The 14998-nt window shown below is 38.9% G+C and overlaps 1 protein-coding gene across 1 annotated transcript in view; it reads right to left on the reverse strand.

Moving 5' to 3' along the window:
* The window catches only part of plpp4 (phospholipid phosphatase 4), a 41472-nt gene extending 31861 nt beyond the window's left edge, over positions 1-9611 (reverse strand). The window contains exon 1 of the mRNA XM_017424236.3: positions 9355-9611. Within this exon, the coding sequence (XP_017279725.1) occupies positions 9355-9464 (110 nt within the window). The 5' untranslated portion in view covers positions 9465-9611. The remainder of the gene's footprint in view (positions 1-9354) is intronic.
* Positions 9612-14998: the final 5387 nt, after the last annotated feature.

Raw genomic sequence — 14998 nt, forward strand, 5'->3', positions numbered from 1 at the left:
CAGTCGTAACGCCCACGGAGCCTCAAAGCCGCTCGTTAGCGACCTCAGAGCCCAAAGGTTAGAAGACAGAGCTCAGATAAAAGAAAAGGCACGTGTTCAAACAGAACGTCTGGACTTTTATGGATCTATAATCACCTTCCAAACAGCTGCCGATGCTCTCGCTCAGTGACACCCTCACTTCGCTCGCCTCGGGCTGTGGAAGTTTTATAGATGAGGCTTGAATTCATTCCAGTCTCCCTCTCGGGTTTTTCTTCTTTTGTTGTTTTCTGACAAACCGTTGGCTGGGCTGAGTTTCATCATCAGTTTGATTTTCTTTCCACTCTGAAAAATCTTTTACCATTTTGATTTCTTTTTTTTTTCTCAGCTGCCTTGAAGATTTGTATCTTAGAAGTGATGTCACACGCAGAAAAACATATGCGTGTGTGAACATCACCTAGAAGATCTCACTTGAAATGCAGAAGTTTTTTTTTTCTCTCCTTGTACAGCAATGAATGTCTTTAAACAGAAAACAAGTAAACAACAAAGAACTGGATTAGAACCCAACCATCTTTTTACTGTTTTTGCCTGTGTTTGTTTCTGTCTCATAACCCAAAGGACAATTTTAATGAAACTTTCAGGAAATAATCATTGCCTGGACATCTAATAACAATTAACTTTTGGAGCAAACCCAATTTAAAATTGCTGCCACATCCAGCTGACTTAGAAAAATAGAAAAATGGCCACAACTCAGTCAGTTTTACAAATATTGTGCTAAAATCTTATGTGGCAGTAGCTGAGAGTTATTCACACCACATACTTTAACTTCTAGTCATTGTGTTACATATTTCTTGAGACCTTGGCATTAACTGTTTGTGTTTTTGCAGCATCACGTTGGATCTCAGTTTGATTTTGCTGCGTGTTTGTTCAGCGATGTGTCTAATTAAAACCTCTAACAGAAGCAGAGCCATCAGTAATGTGATTAGGTGTGTTTCCTGCTAAGTCACAGTTCCTGCACGGCGAACGGCGTTCGGTTTTTTGAGTCCCGTAATTTTGTTTCTGCAGATCGGTGTTGCTGTGATTTATCTGATGAAGAGCAGCAGACACACAGAGGTCACGCAGCTCCGCGGGCATGCTGGAGTCAAGGACGATTCAATCAAGAAGCTTTTCACGGTAAATTCTTCGGATCAGGTCTAATCAGAGGACTGTAATTAATTTTAGTGAAAACTTGTGTCTACGTGATGTTGAAGTGTTTGACTTTTGATGATGGAAAAGGGTAAATTAGTCAGAGTCTGTGTCTGTGAAGGGCTGGAAGACAGAATCCACTAATCAGTTCCATAAAAGCTGTCCGACCTTTACGGCTTCAGTTCAGACAAAATAACAATTACACAGCCTACCTCACAACAGGAAGCTGACGGGGAAAAGAACTTTGTCACCCAAATATGATTTCACATCTAAAGTCCTGTCTGTACATGTCGGGACAGTTTCTTCTCTGTTCGTAAAAAATATCTCAATCCAAACCCAGCAGGTGGTGAGAACGTCCACATTTTATATATTTCATGCTAAGATAAAGATTCTCCCAAAACATTTGGATTTTAAATTTGTTTTGCTTGACACTGTTTATATTTTTCTCTCAGTTTTTAACACGATCCAAGTTTAAAAGCAGACGGAGGCAGAAAAACTGGTAAAAACGGCTCCATTTAAACTGCCAGATCATCAATTCTCTAAAACTTTGTTTTTATTTATTTACTTTATGAAACTTTGTTTGTAGATTGGCAGCAGAAAGTCTTAGTTCTTAAAAATATATGACCTAAAATTTACAAAGGGAAAAAAAACAAGATTCCTGAGAATTCATTGGACAAATGATCATTGTTTGGTTTGATTAATCTATTATTGGTTGCATGTCGTATTTTTTGTGCTAATCCTTTTTTTACCAGGCTGCGAACAGCCATGTTTCCTAACAACCTCGTTTTAGAATCCAGTTTCCTTCAGTAAGTTCACCTGCTGTCAGCGTTTTAACTAAAAACGCTCTGAACTGGTCTGACAGCAGAACCTGGAAGCTGAAGGACACAGAGACAGTCAGGAAGACCTCGCTTCTTATATATTTATAGATTCTGGCTATAGAGTGTGTTTGATGGAGGCTTCTTTATTTCTTCTGCTTCGTGTCTGTTTCTGTGTATGAGGCTGCAAATGGCAGTAATGGAAAAGACCTGAGGGGGGGAAAGAGAATCACAAAAATAAAAATAATGAACGGAGGAACTGTGAGAAATCTTCAGCCTGACAGTTTCATGTTTCACGACCAGCCAGCTTCCTTCCACTGAGGTGGAAACAGAAAAAATATTTTTAAAAAAACAGTTTACTGTGCAGCTAAAACCTCATTTGACCTTAAATTGGTTTTATTACAGGTTTTGTTACTTATTATTATTATCACTTACTTCCATGATAGACAGATCATCATGTAAATTTTTTTTCTGTTAGCAAAATATCTCATGAACCACTGGACAAATTTAATGAAACTGGATCTACATCTACAAATTGTTAACTTTTAAAGTCAGATGGATGTTAGAGCTGCCAAAAGCTTATTTAATTTAAAATACATGTATGAAATATCAAATAAACTGATAGAGTTTGTCTGTCTTATTCTGATCAATTTGAATGACCTTTGACCTCCGATAAGTCTGTAATTTCAGGTTTCATTGTTTATCCATTCATGCATTTTAAATGTTTCCACTAACGTTAAAGACACTCATCACAAAGTCATGAAGACCGGTCACAAACTAAGAGATAATAATAATAAAATAAGAAACAAAACCTGCACAGTTTTCTTCTCCTATCGATGGTTAATGTGAACTTTTAAAATAAGAATTTTAAGTAAAATTTGTGAGCAGCTGCCACCTATATTGTGTGTTTTGAACCTACAGAGAGCAGGTGAAAAATGGAGAAGTCTGATAACGTTAATGAATTATTTATCCTCTCATTTGTTGAGAAGACGACGCAGATAAAAGTGCTTTGTTTACATTAAGCGTGGACCCACATTTCAGAATTGCATACCAATATATTTAGAAAACTAACACTCTGAAACATTTGATTTAGCTCAGATTTTATAGTTTCCAATGAGAAGCTTTAAGAGGTCAGTTTTACTAGCTTGTTAGTCTGAGCTTCCTGTGACTCACAGTTTTCTTTAACTTCTGCTTAATTAGTAATTTTTACTCCCGGCTTATTTACTGTGACCATTAAAACCTTTAAAACACGGAGGGAGTTCGTTCCTTACCCCATCAGAAAACAACGTACCGGCACCGCTCGCTAAGTCCTTGAGTTACAGCTGTGGCTGTTGCCACGGCAACTGGGTTGTAGCGCGTACAACTGACAGCGAAGTCGGAAATAAACAAAGCGAACCCTGTTTGGTTTGGTTTGTTTACTGAATATTAGACAATTCTAATGGATGAATTCTCAGCTGCAGTTGGCTGTAAAAGTTTTAAGATGCACAGACTAAAAAACTTTAATTCCTCAAAGAAAAACTTCTTACAGGCTTGAACATAAACAGTGTTTTAACCATCAAACCATCAGACAATAACTTTACGGTAAAACACAGATACGAGCAAATTACTGTAAATTTCACATTTTAAATAAAAATACTGTAATATTTTTTACAGTTGTGTTTAAAAGGTTATTTACCATAAACAGAGTTGCAGCTTTCATAATTTTCCTCAAACAATGAACAGTTCTCTGCTGTGAAACTTACACTTTTAAAGAAAAACTCAATGTATTGTGTCAGATGTTGTCATTTTAAAGTTCTGACAAACACAGCTGCTGATGGTATTTTACCATAAACTACACAGATTGAAGTTTAATTAGTAAAACTTTGACATTGATCAGTGATTCTCAAACCTTTCAGCAACAGAAACGTTCAACCTCAGATTCCTGTGACTGACGTCTATAAGCATTACTTATGAGCCAGAAAATCTTATTTTTTATTAGTTTGACTGCTTTTTAAAACATTTTACAATACTTATAGTAAAAGTGTGGCAGTAGTAAACATCTTAAAATTCTATTTAGTGTTTAGGAATCTTCTTAACACCCCTTGTTGTTTGACGACTCCGACTTTGGGAACCTCTGATCTAAATAACCATGAAAATAATGATAAATTAAATGTCTCAGGAAGGGAATGGCTTAGAGTCTTTTTAGTTTATCTTAGTCGATCTCATCCAAAGAGAACCTCTTAACCGTGTCCTAAATTCATGAAGTGCTCTTTCACAAAGAGTGTAATTAAATAGCTTCTTCTATATATTTGAATCTATTCCGTCTGTCCGTTCAGCAATTTAAATCAATTATGTCCAAAACTAGGATGCTATATGAAGACGCAAAATGATCCAATTCAAATTTGATTAAATATATATATATATATATATATATATATATATGAAATATGCATATCACCCGCCTCCTTGTACACTAAGCTTTTAAACAATGCCTGAATTGCGTGTTGGGGATGACTCTCAGCTACTACTGCACCAAATTTCAGCTCAGTAAAAATGACTGATCTGTAGCAATTTTTTCTGTTTGCTCAGATTGATTAGCTGTGGCGGCCATCTTGAATCTGTGTAAAAGTCTTGACCGTCAGTCAGCTGACGATCAGGCGGATGGATACAGTCGGCATCTTCAGCGTTTGAGCGGAGGAACACGGGCGTTGTTCGGTGGAGAAATCAGCAACAAGCTCAACAAACGATGACATCCAAAAGTCTTGAGTTTTAACTTTGTTAATACAGTGTTCTTTCACACCTGCACGACATTTTTAACCATTTTTGTGCCTAAAAATTGATATCTAAGAGAACATCACCACTCTTTCTACAAACTGTCTGACAGAACATCACTTCAGAAATGACCAGAATGTCTCTTTAATGTCAGCCTGCATTTATTTTGTTTTTCTTGTCTCGATGTTTGGGTCAAACGAGAACAACAACATGTAGCTTTAGTCTTGAGTTTAGTCTCTATTGCACATCAGGAAGTTACTTAAGGATTTTAGTTAATTTTTAAAAAGGGGGAGGTTTGGAATTTTATTTTTCTTTCACGTCTGGTAAAATCAACCAGACGGAGCTGTGATGTCTGTTTTTGAATTTGAAACTCTGCATCCCATTTCTCAGAACATGGAGATTGGATCGGTGTTCATTTCTTCCCCCGGTGTGTTTACATTTTACGATTACTTCCTCATACATTTAAATCTGTTTTGGCAGTGGCCGCTCTTGCCATGCTAAATTCCGATTTCCTGCCTATCGGCTCGGAGTGAAACTTTCAGTCTTCTTTCAGTTCTCTTCACAGCCAGCAGCAGCAGGCGCTCGCAGGTGGAGGAAGCATGCTACATTATGCTACACTTCACATTAAAATTCACCTGGCAAAGCATGGGTGGGTGGGTTTTAATTATGAAGCTGTCAGAGCGACAGCAATGTGAGGCTGCAGCGAGTGCAGATATGTTTTTATTTTTCACTATTTTGTGATTTGATTCCAAGTGGAGTGAGGAACGGAGTAAAAACTAATCCCTTACAGGGGCGCACAGGCGAAGCCAACAAAAAAAGACCCCCAGCAAACCATCAGACCCACAAGTTACAACACTTAAAACATCTTTAACCCAACAACTATGACATTCTTCTTCATTTCTCTGCAAAACCAGATCCCTGACATCTTTAACTTAAACAGTCTGCTCGGTCAAAAGGTTTCCACTGACTTCCCACAGAGCTCCGGGTTTTTTCCCACAGCTTCTCCTTCATGAGAAAGGTTGATGTTTAGCGTCCTCTGATGGATGAGGGTAAGATGCAGAGAAGATGAGCATCATATTCAGGGATGAATTATGTTCTTTAGCTGCTATTAACCTCATCTGACAGCAACCAGGTCTAAAAATATCCTGATAATAAAACCAGGATCAAGCGGCGTTTCCCAGCCTGATATTCTGGCACCCGTTCCTCAGCAGCATCATTTTGTCAGACGATGAAATTACTTCTCCTCAGACACAAATCGTCTCTCTTGGCACAAACAAATTTTGTTTTCTGGTCACTCAGTTCATTGAGAAGCTTTCAGACTCCGCCCATAAAACTTTAACAGAGGTTTGAGTTCTTCTCTTTTTACGCACCTAAAGTTTTCATTTATAAAATCCCCATCTGCTCTCCTGTATGTTTATTTGTCTTTTTGTTTGTTTGGTTGTTGTCAGATCTGTTTCTCTCTCTGTAACTCAGGTTCTGTTCTGATCCGGTTTCAGCTCTGGTATTTTTGTTGCATCGACAAGTTTGGTTTTGTTTTCCTCCACCTGCCTGCCTGGACTCCTGCACTCCTGGGTCCTGTTTCCCAGTCCCTCCTGATGAAAAACATCCCCGTATCATGATGCCGTCACCACTGTGCTTCGCTGTGGGGCAGGTGTTTTCTGCAACATGAGAGCTGTTAGGTTTGCAGCTGACATGATTGTTCTTGATGAACCAAAGGTTTGACCACAGCAGCTTCTTCCACATGTTTGGGGGGTCTTATGAATGGAGGTTGTGCAGTGAAAAGTGTTAAAGTATATATTTTTAGTATTATGCAAAACACGTTTTATTCCCCATTTAAATTATCTCTTATAAACAAATGTAGAATCCCTTTAAACTCAAGTTTGAAAGCCAACAAAACAAAGTACCAAGGGGGTGAATACTTTTGCAGTCCAGTGTGTAAGTTTTCTTTTTCTTCTTTTTGACTATTTGAATATATAAATTAAATGTAATTAAAGGCTTTAAGGTTCTAATTCTTCTGTATTTATGTAAAATCTCTTCTCTGAGGCTCCATATTAGTTTATGAATCTAGGATAAAAGATAATTATTTATTTGGAAGACACCTTAATGAATATTATTGTAAAGGAATCCAAGCAGCTAATGAGAAAAGCCGCTTTTGTGTTTTTTATCTTGCAGTTGGTTGTATTTGTATTATTTAATACGGAGATGCAGAGAAAGAAAACACTGAAATGAAACCCGCAAAGGGAGACAGGGAGACAAAAAGCAACAAAGCAAAGAGACTCATGACTTCTAAGTCTCAGCGGTAAACACGAGGCTGTCATTTACCTCCGATAAAATAAAACTACCACAAAGTACACCTCCACTGAATCCACACTGATGGCCAGGTACAGGAGGTGAAGGCTAACAAGTGTCCTTTCACACCTGCCGAGAAGAAAAACAGCAAATTCCAGATGACCCCAATTATCCTGCTTTCACGATGCTTTTTGAGGAGAGACAAAGAGCATCATCCGCCGCCTCCGAGAGCAGAGAGCGACTGGTTCTGATCCGCCGGGTTTCAAATGTGTCTGAAGCAACAATTACTGTTTAACTAAATGCTCCTCTCTGTCAGAAACACAGGTTTGAAACTCACGACTGAAACATAAATCACATTTTAATGTCCTGATATTCTTTCTGCTTACTGGATATCATCAGGTTTCTTTGGCTTCTTTGTACATAGATATTAACTCTATGCACTGAAGAAAAAATCTTTAAATATACAGTTTTAACTGTTCTTTAAATGTGACTGTTAACATAGCAGAATATATATATATATATATATATATATATATATATATATATATATATATATATATATATATAGTCTATTAACATTTTTGATTCAAGAATAAAGTATTAAATTGAAGTTTATTTCTTTCATGCATCCACCCATCCATCCATCCATCCATCCATCCATCTATCCATTGATTCATCTATCCATCCATCCATCCAACCCTCAACTTTCTGCCACTTCTCTGTGGCCGGTTCACGGAGACAACAGGTCCAGGAGAGAAACTCAAACATCAGCAACACTCTCCAGCTCCTCCTGGTGAATCCCAGAGGAGACATATAATCCCTCCAGCAAGTTCTGAGTCTGCACCAGGATCTCCTCCCTGTGGGTCATATCCAGAAAACCTTAGGAGCCATCCTAATCAAGATACCAGAACCTCCTCAGCTGACTCCTTTCTATGAGGAGGAGCAGCAGCTCGACTCTGAGCTCCCCCATGATGACGGAGCTCCTCACTTTATCTCTAAATCTGAACCTGGTCACCCTACAGAAGAAGCTCATTTCAGCCGCTTGTATCTGAGATATTGTTCTTTAAGTTATGATCCATACTGCACGAAAAAGAGAAGAAAGAATTTTATTTTTTCTACAAATTTTAATTTAATTTTTACAGCTAAGGCGCCAGAAATGAAATCTGAAAGAAAAAACATAGCAACAGGTAATATTCTATTTGCTGTATGCCAGAAAAATAGCATTGCAGAAGACATTAACATCACTGATATCCCATCTTTGTAATTATTTATATAAGCCAAAATACAGCAACAGTTCCAAAGCTATAAGCTATATAAAATGTAAATATGAAAGTGCCACAGGTGTTAAAGAATATAAAAAAGCATTTGTTTGTTTCTGGTCAACAAAGAAATGAAAATAAACCAGATTTGACTGCAGGTTACAATAAAAAACCTGTTTTATTCTTTGATTAACTGCAGACTGAGCTTCAGAATTCTGGATCTTTACGATAACAATGGAAATATAAATATTTAGTGAAATGTTAATCAGCCACATTTTGAAATCACAAACAAAGACCGAAAGCAGAAATCTTCTTAGCTTCACTCTTTAGAGACACCAACCCTTGTGTTTGTGCAGCTACCAGCTCATCCTGGCTGTAAAATCTGCTAACCAAGAAGCCCAAGGACACATTTTAAACATAATACAGAAAGATCTATGCAGCAGATGAAGCTGCATTCTCCAGCTTTAAAATCATCTTTCTAACTTTAATCTTTTTTAATCAGGAATGTGTTTAAACCTGCAGCATTTCTGATTAAAATAAGTTTTTTTGTTCCAGATCAAATCATGGAGAAAATCAGCAAATGACTGAAATCGTGATGCAAACGGACTTGATGCCTTCAGTAAACGATTAATAATTTATGATGATATTAGTTTTGAAGATTGAACCCGAGAGGCATGAATTTGATATTCAGTGGAGCAAATCCGAGCATCACTGAGGACTTCCCTCCTCTGGTTTTTATGGAGTGAAGTGGTTAAAGAAACCTCTCTAACCTCCTGTGACTAGAAGGAATGAAAGCCCACAGACACGGGCTGAAACAGGGACACACATGGACACACATGGACATACATGGACACACAGGGACACACAGGGACACACATGGACACACAGGGACACACAGGCAGTAAAACCCTGAGCTGGTTTTACAACCTGTTACCGGATCTGTCCATGGTGCTGAACCTGCAGGACTTTTACATCATGGCCGCATCAGTCACCAAAACTCATCAGGTTACACGAGAAGATGGATTTTTACTTTCTGTCTTTACTTAAAGAGGCTTTTGTTTTTTTATTTTTTTACTCACACAAAAACTCCGAAAAGCAGAACTCGGATGCCGACCTCCAGAGCCAGCTGCCGCATGTTTTTCCTCCGCTCCGCCGGCGACACGTTCATGGTTCTGAGGAGATCCGTCATGTGAAACTGAACACAAAGGCGGTCCGGTTCCGGTCCGGGCTGCAGGGTTCTTTAATAATCCACAGAAAGCAGAGAGGAGAAAGGCTCACTGATCCCGCATCCCGTCCGTTTCAACTCAGCCACCTGAAGCAGCTCCTTCCGATCCTTCACTAGATCTTTATTTATTTATTTATTTTATTTTTTATTTTTTTATTGGAACTCTGCTGCTGGCAGGTCTTTGTTCCGCTCCTTGAACTGGGTTGGAGAATGGAGAGCAGAAAATGTAGGGGAAAATGCGGGAAACCGTTCAGGTGCGGGAGAAAACTGATGGAGATGCAAAGTAAGGAGAGAGAGAGTTCAGTCGTCACTGCGCGTGCAGACCCCCCCCCCTCATCCTCATCCTCATCCTCATCCTCTTTCTGTGCATGTGTGTGTGTTGAGGATGACTCTCAGCTACTACCACACTAAATTTTAGCTTAATATGTGTAAAACTGGCTGAGTTATACACCTTTTTGTGTTTCCTAAGATAAGTTAGCTGTGGCGGCCATCTTGATTTAAGTTCCAAATGTTCATCAGCTGTAGATGTTCTCAGAATAATAACTTCCTGGAAGTTTCATTAAAATCCGTCCTGTAGTTCATGAGATATTTTGCTAACAGACACAGTTTACTCCATTAGCAAAGTTAAAAAAACAAAAACAGATCATTTAGTTTTCAGATTATGTGTTGGGAATGACTCCCTGCTACTACCACAACAAATTTTAACTCATAATCTGTAAAATTGACAGAGCTGTGATTTTTGAGTTTGCTTAGCTGTGGCAGCCATCTTGAATAAACCTACAACCAGTTATCGCTTTCTGATAGTTTCATTAAAATGTCTTCACTGGTTCGTGAGATATTTTGCTAACACTAGAGACACAATCAAACACACGGGGAAAAAATAAAACATTATTGCCCTCTGCCTTCGATGGTGGGTGATAAAAATAATCCGCGCTCAGAATTTGATATAAAAAATAAAAAAATCTAAAATATGACATTCAGACTTTTTGGTGATTTCTGCTGAGATGTTTCTACACGTGATCAGTAAGCGGAGGTTCCACTGTACGTTCTCCAGCCTCTGGAAACAACAAAGAGCTCCGTCTTTGTTTGTGTTAATGACTACAACAACTTCTGACGAGAGGAACAGCCCTCAGCCTGACACCTGGGATTACATCACCGTACAGAAGGATGACCAGAGTCTCACACCTCCGGGTCTGAGCAGCCAGACAGTGATGAACGAGCCGAAGCAGCAGCTGGGAAGCCTGACCAGCTCCTCACAGACACTTATGAATATTTCATACACTTTTAAACTGACCTTCCTGCTTCACCTGCCAATCAGATGGATGTGTGGATATGAATGGCAGAGAGGGAGACACTGATGTTGGAAAAAAAAAACTCCTGACCCAAAAACTTTCATCTCTCCTTTTTAGGTCACAAATCTGATGAGCTGGAAACTGATACGATTTGAGAAATTCTGCATTCCTGCTAACAAGACATCCTGCGGGTTCCAGTAAGCGCGAGTAAAACTAAAGAAATCGCTTTTTCCGTCAACGCTGAGCGCTGAATGACTGCTGAAATCTGCTGAAATCTGCTGAAGAAGCTGAAACTGAGGGTTTAGAACAGGACTAGAAGCTAAAATTACCAAAAGGCTCGTTAAAGGCTAAAAGTAGCAAAAGGGGGAAGTTAGTAATTTTAGTAGTAAAGAGTTGCTAAAAGCAGAACCCACATCCTGAAACAGATTTTAAAGAGAACAATGTTTGTCTGTAAATAAATGTAGAGAATTTATAAAAGTATAAAAAGGACAAAAAACAAAAGTCCATCTCCTCAATGACCTAAATGTTTTATGTATAAATGGCTAAAACAGCACAAAGTAGTTTGACTTCAGAAACCTACGGAAAAATAAAACCAGGACAACAATAATCTGAACACAGCGAACACTCACTTAAAGGCAGGATTTTGATCTTTTCCTTTGTGAAATAAAGGATCTTGAGTCTTTGCTGCTCCCTAATAAAACAACAGAACAAGAGGAGAGCTAGAAATGGTGGAAGGCTGTGAGGAGAACTCCAACTTCAAAGCTTTCTGCCAGTCATCTGATATTTGGGCTTTTAGGGGAGCACAGTGTGTTTATTATGAGCTATCAGCCTGGTTTAATCCTGCAGCATCACAGCTCTGATGGAGCAGATGATTCACTTCGGTTGGAGAGGCTTTACGGACCTTCTGAGGATGGCTAAAACAACTACAGGGAAAAGCCCAGATGTTTTTTGTTTCTGTTCTTTTCAGCCATGCTGGTTGTCTGTCACGTTCCCTGGAGGTCCTGTTACCCCACAGGGTTGGACATATCTGAATTACAGCTCATTTCACTAAATCAAAGTTGAACACGTCGTCTGAGCGTTGATTGTTCTCTGCAGCACAGTGACTCATTTTGCTGCTCAGGGATCAGTTTAGGCTTCAGTAGATTTCACTGAAGCTGAAATGGTTTGGAAAAGAAAACAGTGTGTGTTTGTCCGTGTTGACTCGATTTAAGATGGCTGCCACACCTAAGCAACCTTAGCAAACTCAAACACGTCAATAACTCGGTCAGTTTTATGCATATGGAGCTAAATTTCGATGTGATAGAAGCTGAGATATCTCAGGATATCGCACAAAGCGTTTGTTTGGTCCTCAAAAACTGTGAAAATATTAGTCTTGAGTTGTAACAGAGCTGCAAAACCTACAGCAGTAATAGTTGTTATAAATAAATATTCAGTGCACTGAATTCCAATAATGAAGTCTTACTTTTAAAGCTGGAGGTATGAGCTACCCTAAATCAGCTTTAAATTACTTCAGGATTTTACACCAAATATTTTATCCAAAAATTCCCAACATCATTTTTTCAAATTACCCTGAGAGATGTCTCTGGTCTGAAACCGTTAAGCACAAAGTGAAGTAAAGAAAAAAATAGCTTAAGGATGATATATTTTTTCAGATTATTTTAGTGCGCTCTCATTTCTGTACAGTTTTCCTTCTTCAGGCTCATGAAACTTTTGATGAGTGGAAACTCGGCGCTGCTGTGGAGGATTAAATTTGAACCACTGAAGAAGTTTTCTGGTCGACTGACAGGAAGCCAGAGAATATGTTAAATACTGTTTATTTTGGCAGCAGACATTCTTTTAATCACTGTCTAAGAGAGCAGTTTTTTTCCAACCACACGAGGCAGAGAGTAAGCAAAGATCAATAGACCATTAACTGCAGCTGAAATCCTTCAGCTGTAGTCCAGCTTCACTTACTCTGATGGGAAGTTCAGTTTGACTAAAACACTCATTTCCAGGTGAAATATTGCTGCAGATTCCGATTCATGCATTTGTTAACTAAAGAAATAGTATTTTCCAAACGAAATGTAAACGCTGAGTGCCGTAGGACTTGTTGAAGGAGCTAAAAGTGAGTTGTTCAATGGAAAACAAGCAAATATTTGCAAAATAGTTGATAAAATTAGCCTAATTAATGCTAAAGCTAAAATCAGTAAACAGCAGAATAGTTGCCAAGAGCAGCAAAACAGGTGCTAAAGCCAAAAGTAGGAAAAGATGACCAAACTAGAACCGCTTCGAAGAGACTTCAGTGTGTTTCTATGGAAGTTTTATTCTCAGTTAAGTTAAATATGAGTGAAACGTTTTGATGTATGAATGGTTTAAAAAGCACAAAGTATTCAGAAATAATTGATTTAAAAAACAGAAAAAAAGTTGTATGATTTTAGTTTATTGTAGGAACTTTGTAGGAACGCTAACATTTAATGTAAAATGTGCTTTTTATGAACAGAAAACAAATCTGACTTTAAGCTGACTTATTAAAGATAGAACTTTGATTGTCACATAATTAAAATATCTTGTTTGACAAACCCTTTAATACCCTTTTACATGAGGTGGAGTTTTAATATAAGATGGCAGATAATCTGAGCTGAATGGGTCGTTCTCAAAGAAAAATGTCACAAACTCAATAAATTGTGAGGCGTGTCGTGGGAATATTTGTTTTCGGGTGAAATTTATCGACCGTCAGATGTTAAAAAAAAAAGAAGTAAGTCTTAATGGTGTCATGATGGCCATCTAACATGAACAGGAAAGTAGAATCCTGTCTTACAGACTTTTATTCAAAAACAAAAGCTGGAACTAAAGGTGTGTTAATGTCTGTGAAGCTGTAAAAGTAAAAGTCGTTCAGACGTTGCAGCTCTCACTGCTCAGCCTGCTGGAAGGTTTCCTCCTGGGCATTGGATTGGAGGCACCTCGGCTTCCAGAGGAGCAGAGGAGCTTTTGTTCGAGTCACGGAACAGTGGACCAGATCTCCGCTCCTGCAGTGTTATTAGGGGAGTTGTGGGTTTTGTGGTTCTGGAGAAGGAAGGATTTTGTGGAGGGTGTTTCTGCTGTGGGAGAACGAGCAGCCAGGATATCTTCAGCTCATATCTGTGAGGATCCTGCCTGCTTCCAGACCTTTTCCTCTAGATCAGGGGTCTCCAATCCTGGTCCTGGAGGGCCACTATCCTGCAGGTTTTAGTTGTTTCTCTGCTCTTCAGCAGGTCTTCAAGTTCTGCAGAAGCCTGTTAATCACTCACTCATTCAAACCAGGTGTATCAAAGAGGGAAACACCTACAACATGCAGGATAGTGGTCCTCCAGGACCAGGATTGGACACCACTGCTCTAGATGGAGATGTGGTCCGGGCTTCCTTCTGCCAACTCATGCTTCTTCAACTGCGTCCAATCAGCCATCAGTCCTGCTCCTTAGGACCTTCTCAGACAGCTGCTGAATGCTGAGTCGTGCCTTTTGTTTGGCTGTTTCTCTGAGCCTCTGGTGATGTTTGGTTTTCTCTCATGCTTGGTTCTGCAGGTTAGTTACCTGAAGCAAATCAAAGTCACCTGCAAGAAGAAATCAGACCCAGACTTACCTGCCTGACCCACCCTCCACTGCTACTCCTGGACTTACCTCTGGAGGTGGGGAGATGGATTTCTAGACTTGTTGACTCCATTACCTGACCATAGATGAGAGGAAAGAAAAAGTTAGAGAAACAATTACACCTCATTTTATTAATAACTTCAAACAGTTTGACTGATTTGCCTTCATCAAAATTTAAAGTCAAAAATGAGTTCTGCATTTAAAAACCGAACAAAGACATCTGATTTAAAACCCTAAAAAGGTTAAATTCTTCAGATTTACACAGATTCAGGCTGTGACAGTGAACCACTCTGCTTATAACTGGTTCAGATTTATCAGCTTTTCACATATAGCAAGTTACTGTAAATAAGAATGTTGTCATTCATCCGTCTCTTAAAACACCTTAAGAAAAAAAATCGTTGGGATCTTGGAGTGGGTCCTCAATTCTTTGTTTAAACAAGAGCAAGAGACAATTTATTGATTTACAGCTGAAATCCTCTATCTTGTTGAGTGGTGAACATTTATTGATTGGCTCAGGGCTGAACGGTGCTGCTGAGTTCACAGCCTCCTATTGGCTGGTGATTTCACAATTCCTCCGTGACACCGCCGTCATTTCTGTCCA

Source organism: Kryptolebias marmoratus, linkage group LG22, assembly GCF_001649575.2.
Source record: "Kryptolebias marmoratus isolate JLee-2015 linkage group LG22, ASM164957v2, whole genome shotgun sequence".
Taxonomy (NCBI): domain Eukaryota; kingdom Metazoa; phylum Chordata; class Actinopteri; order Cyprinodontiformes; family Rivulidae; genus Kryptolebias; species Kryptolebias marmoratus.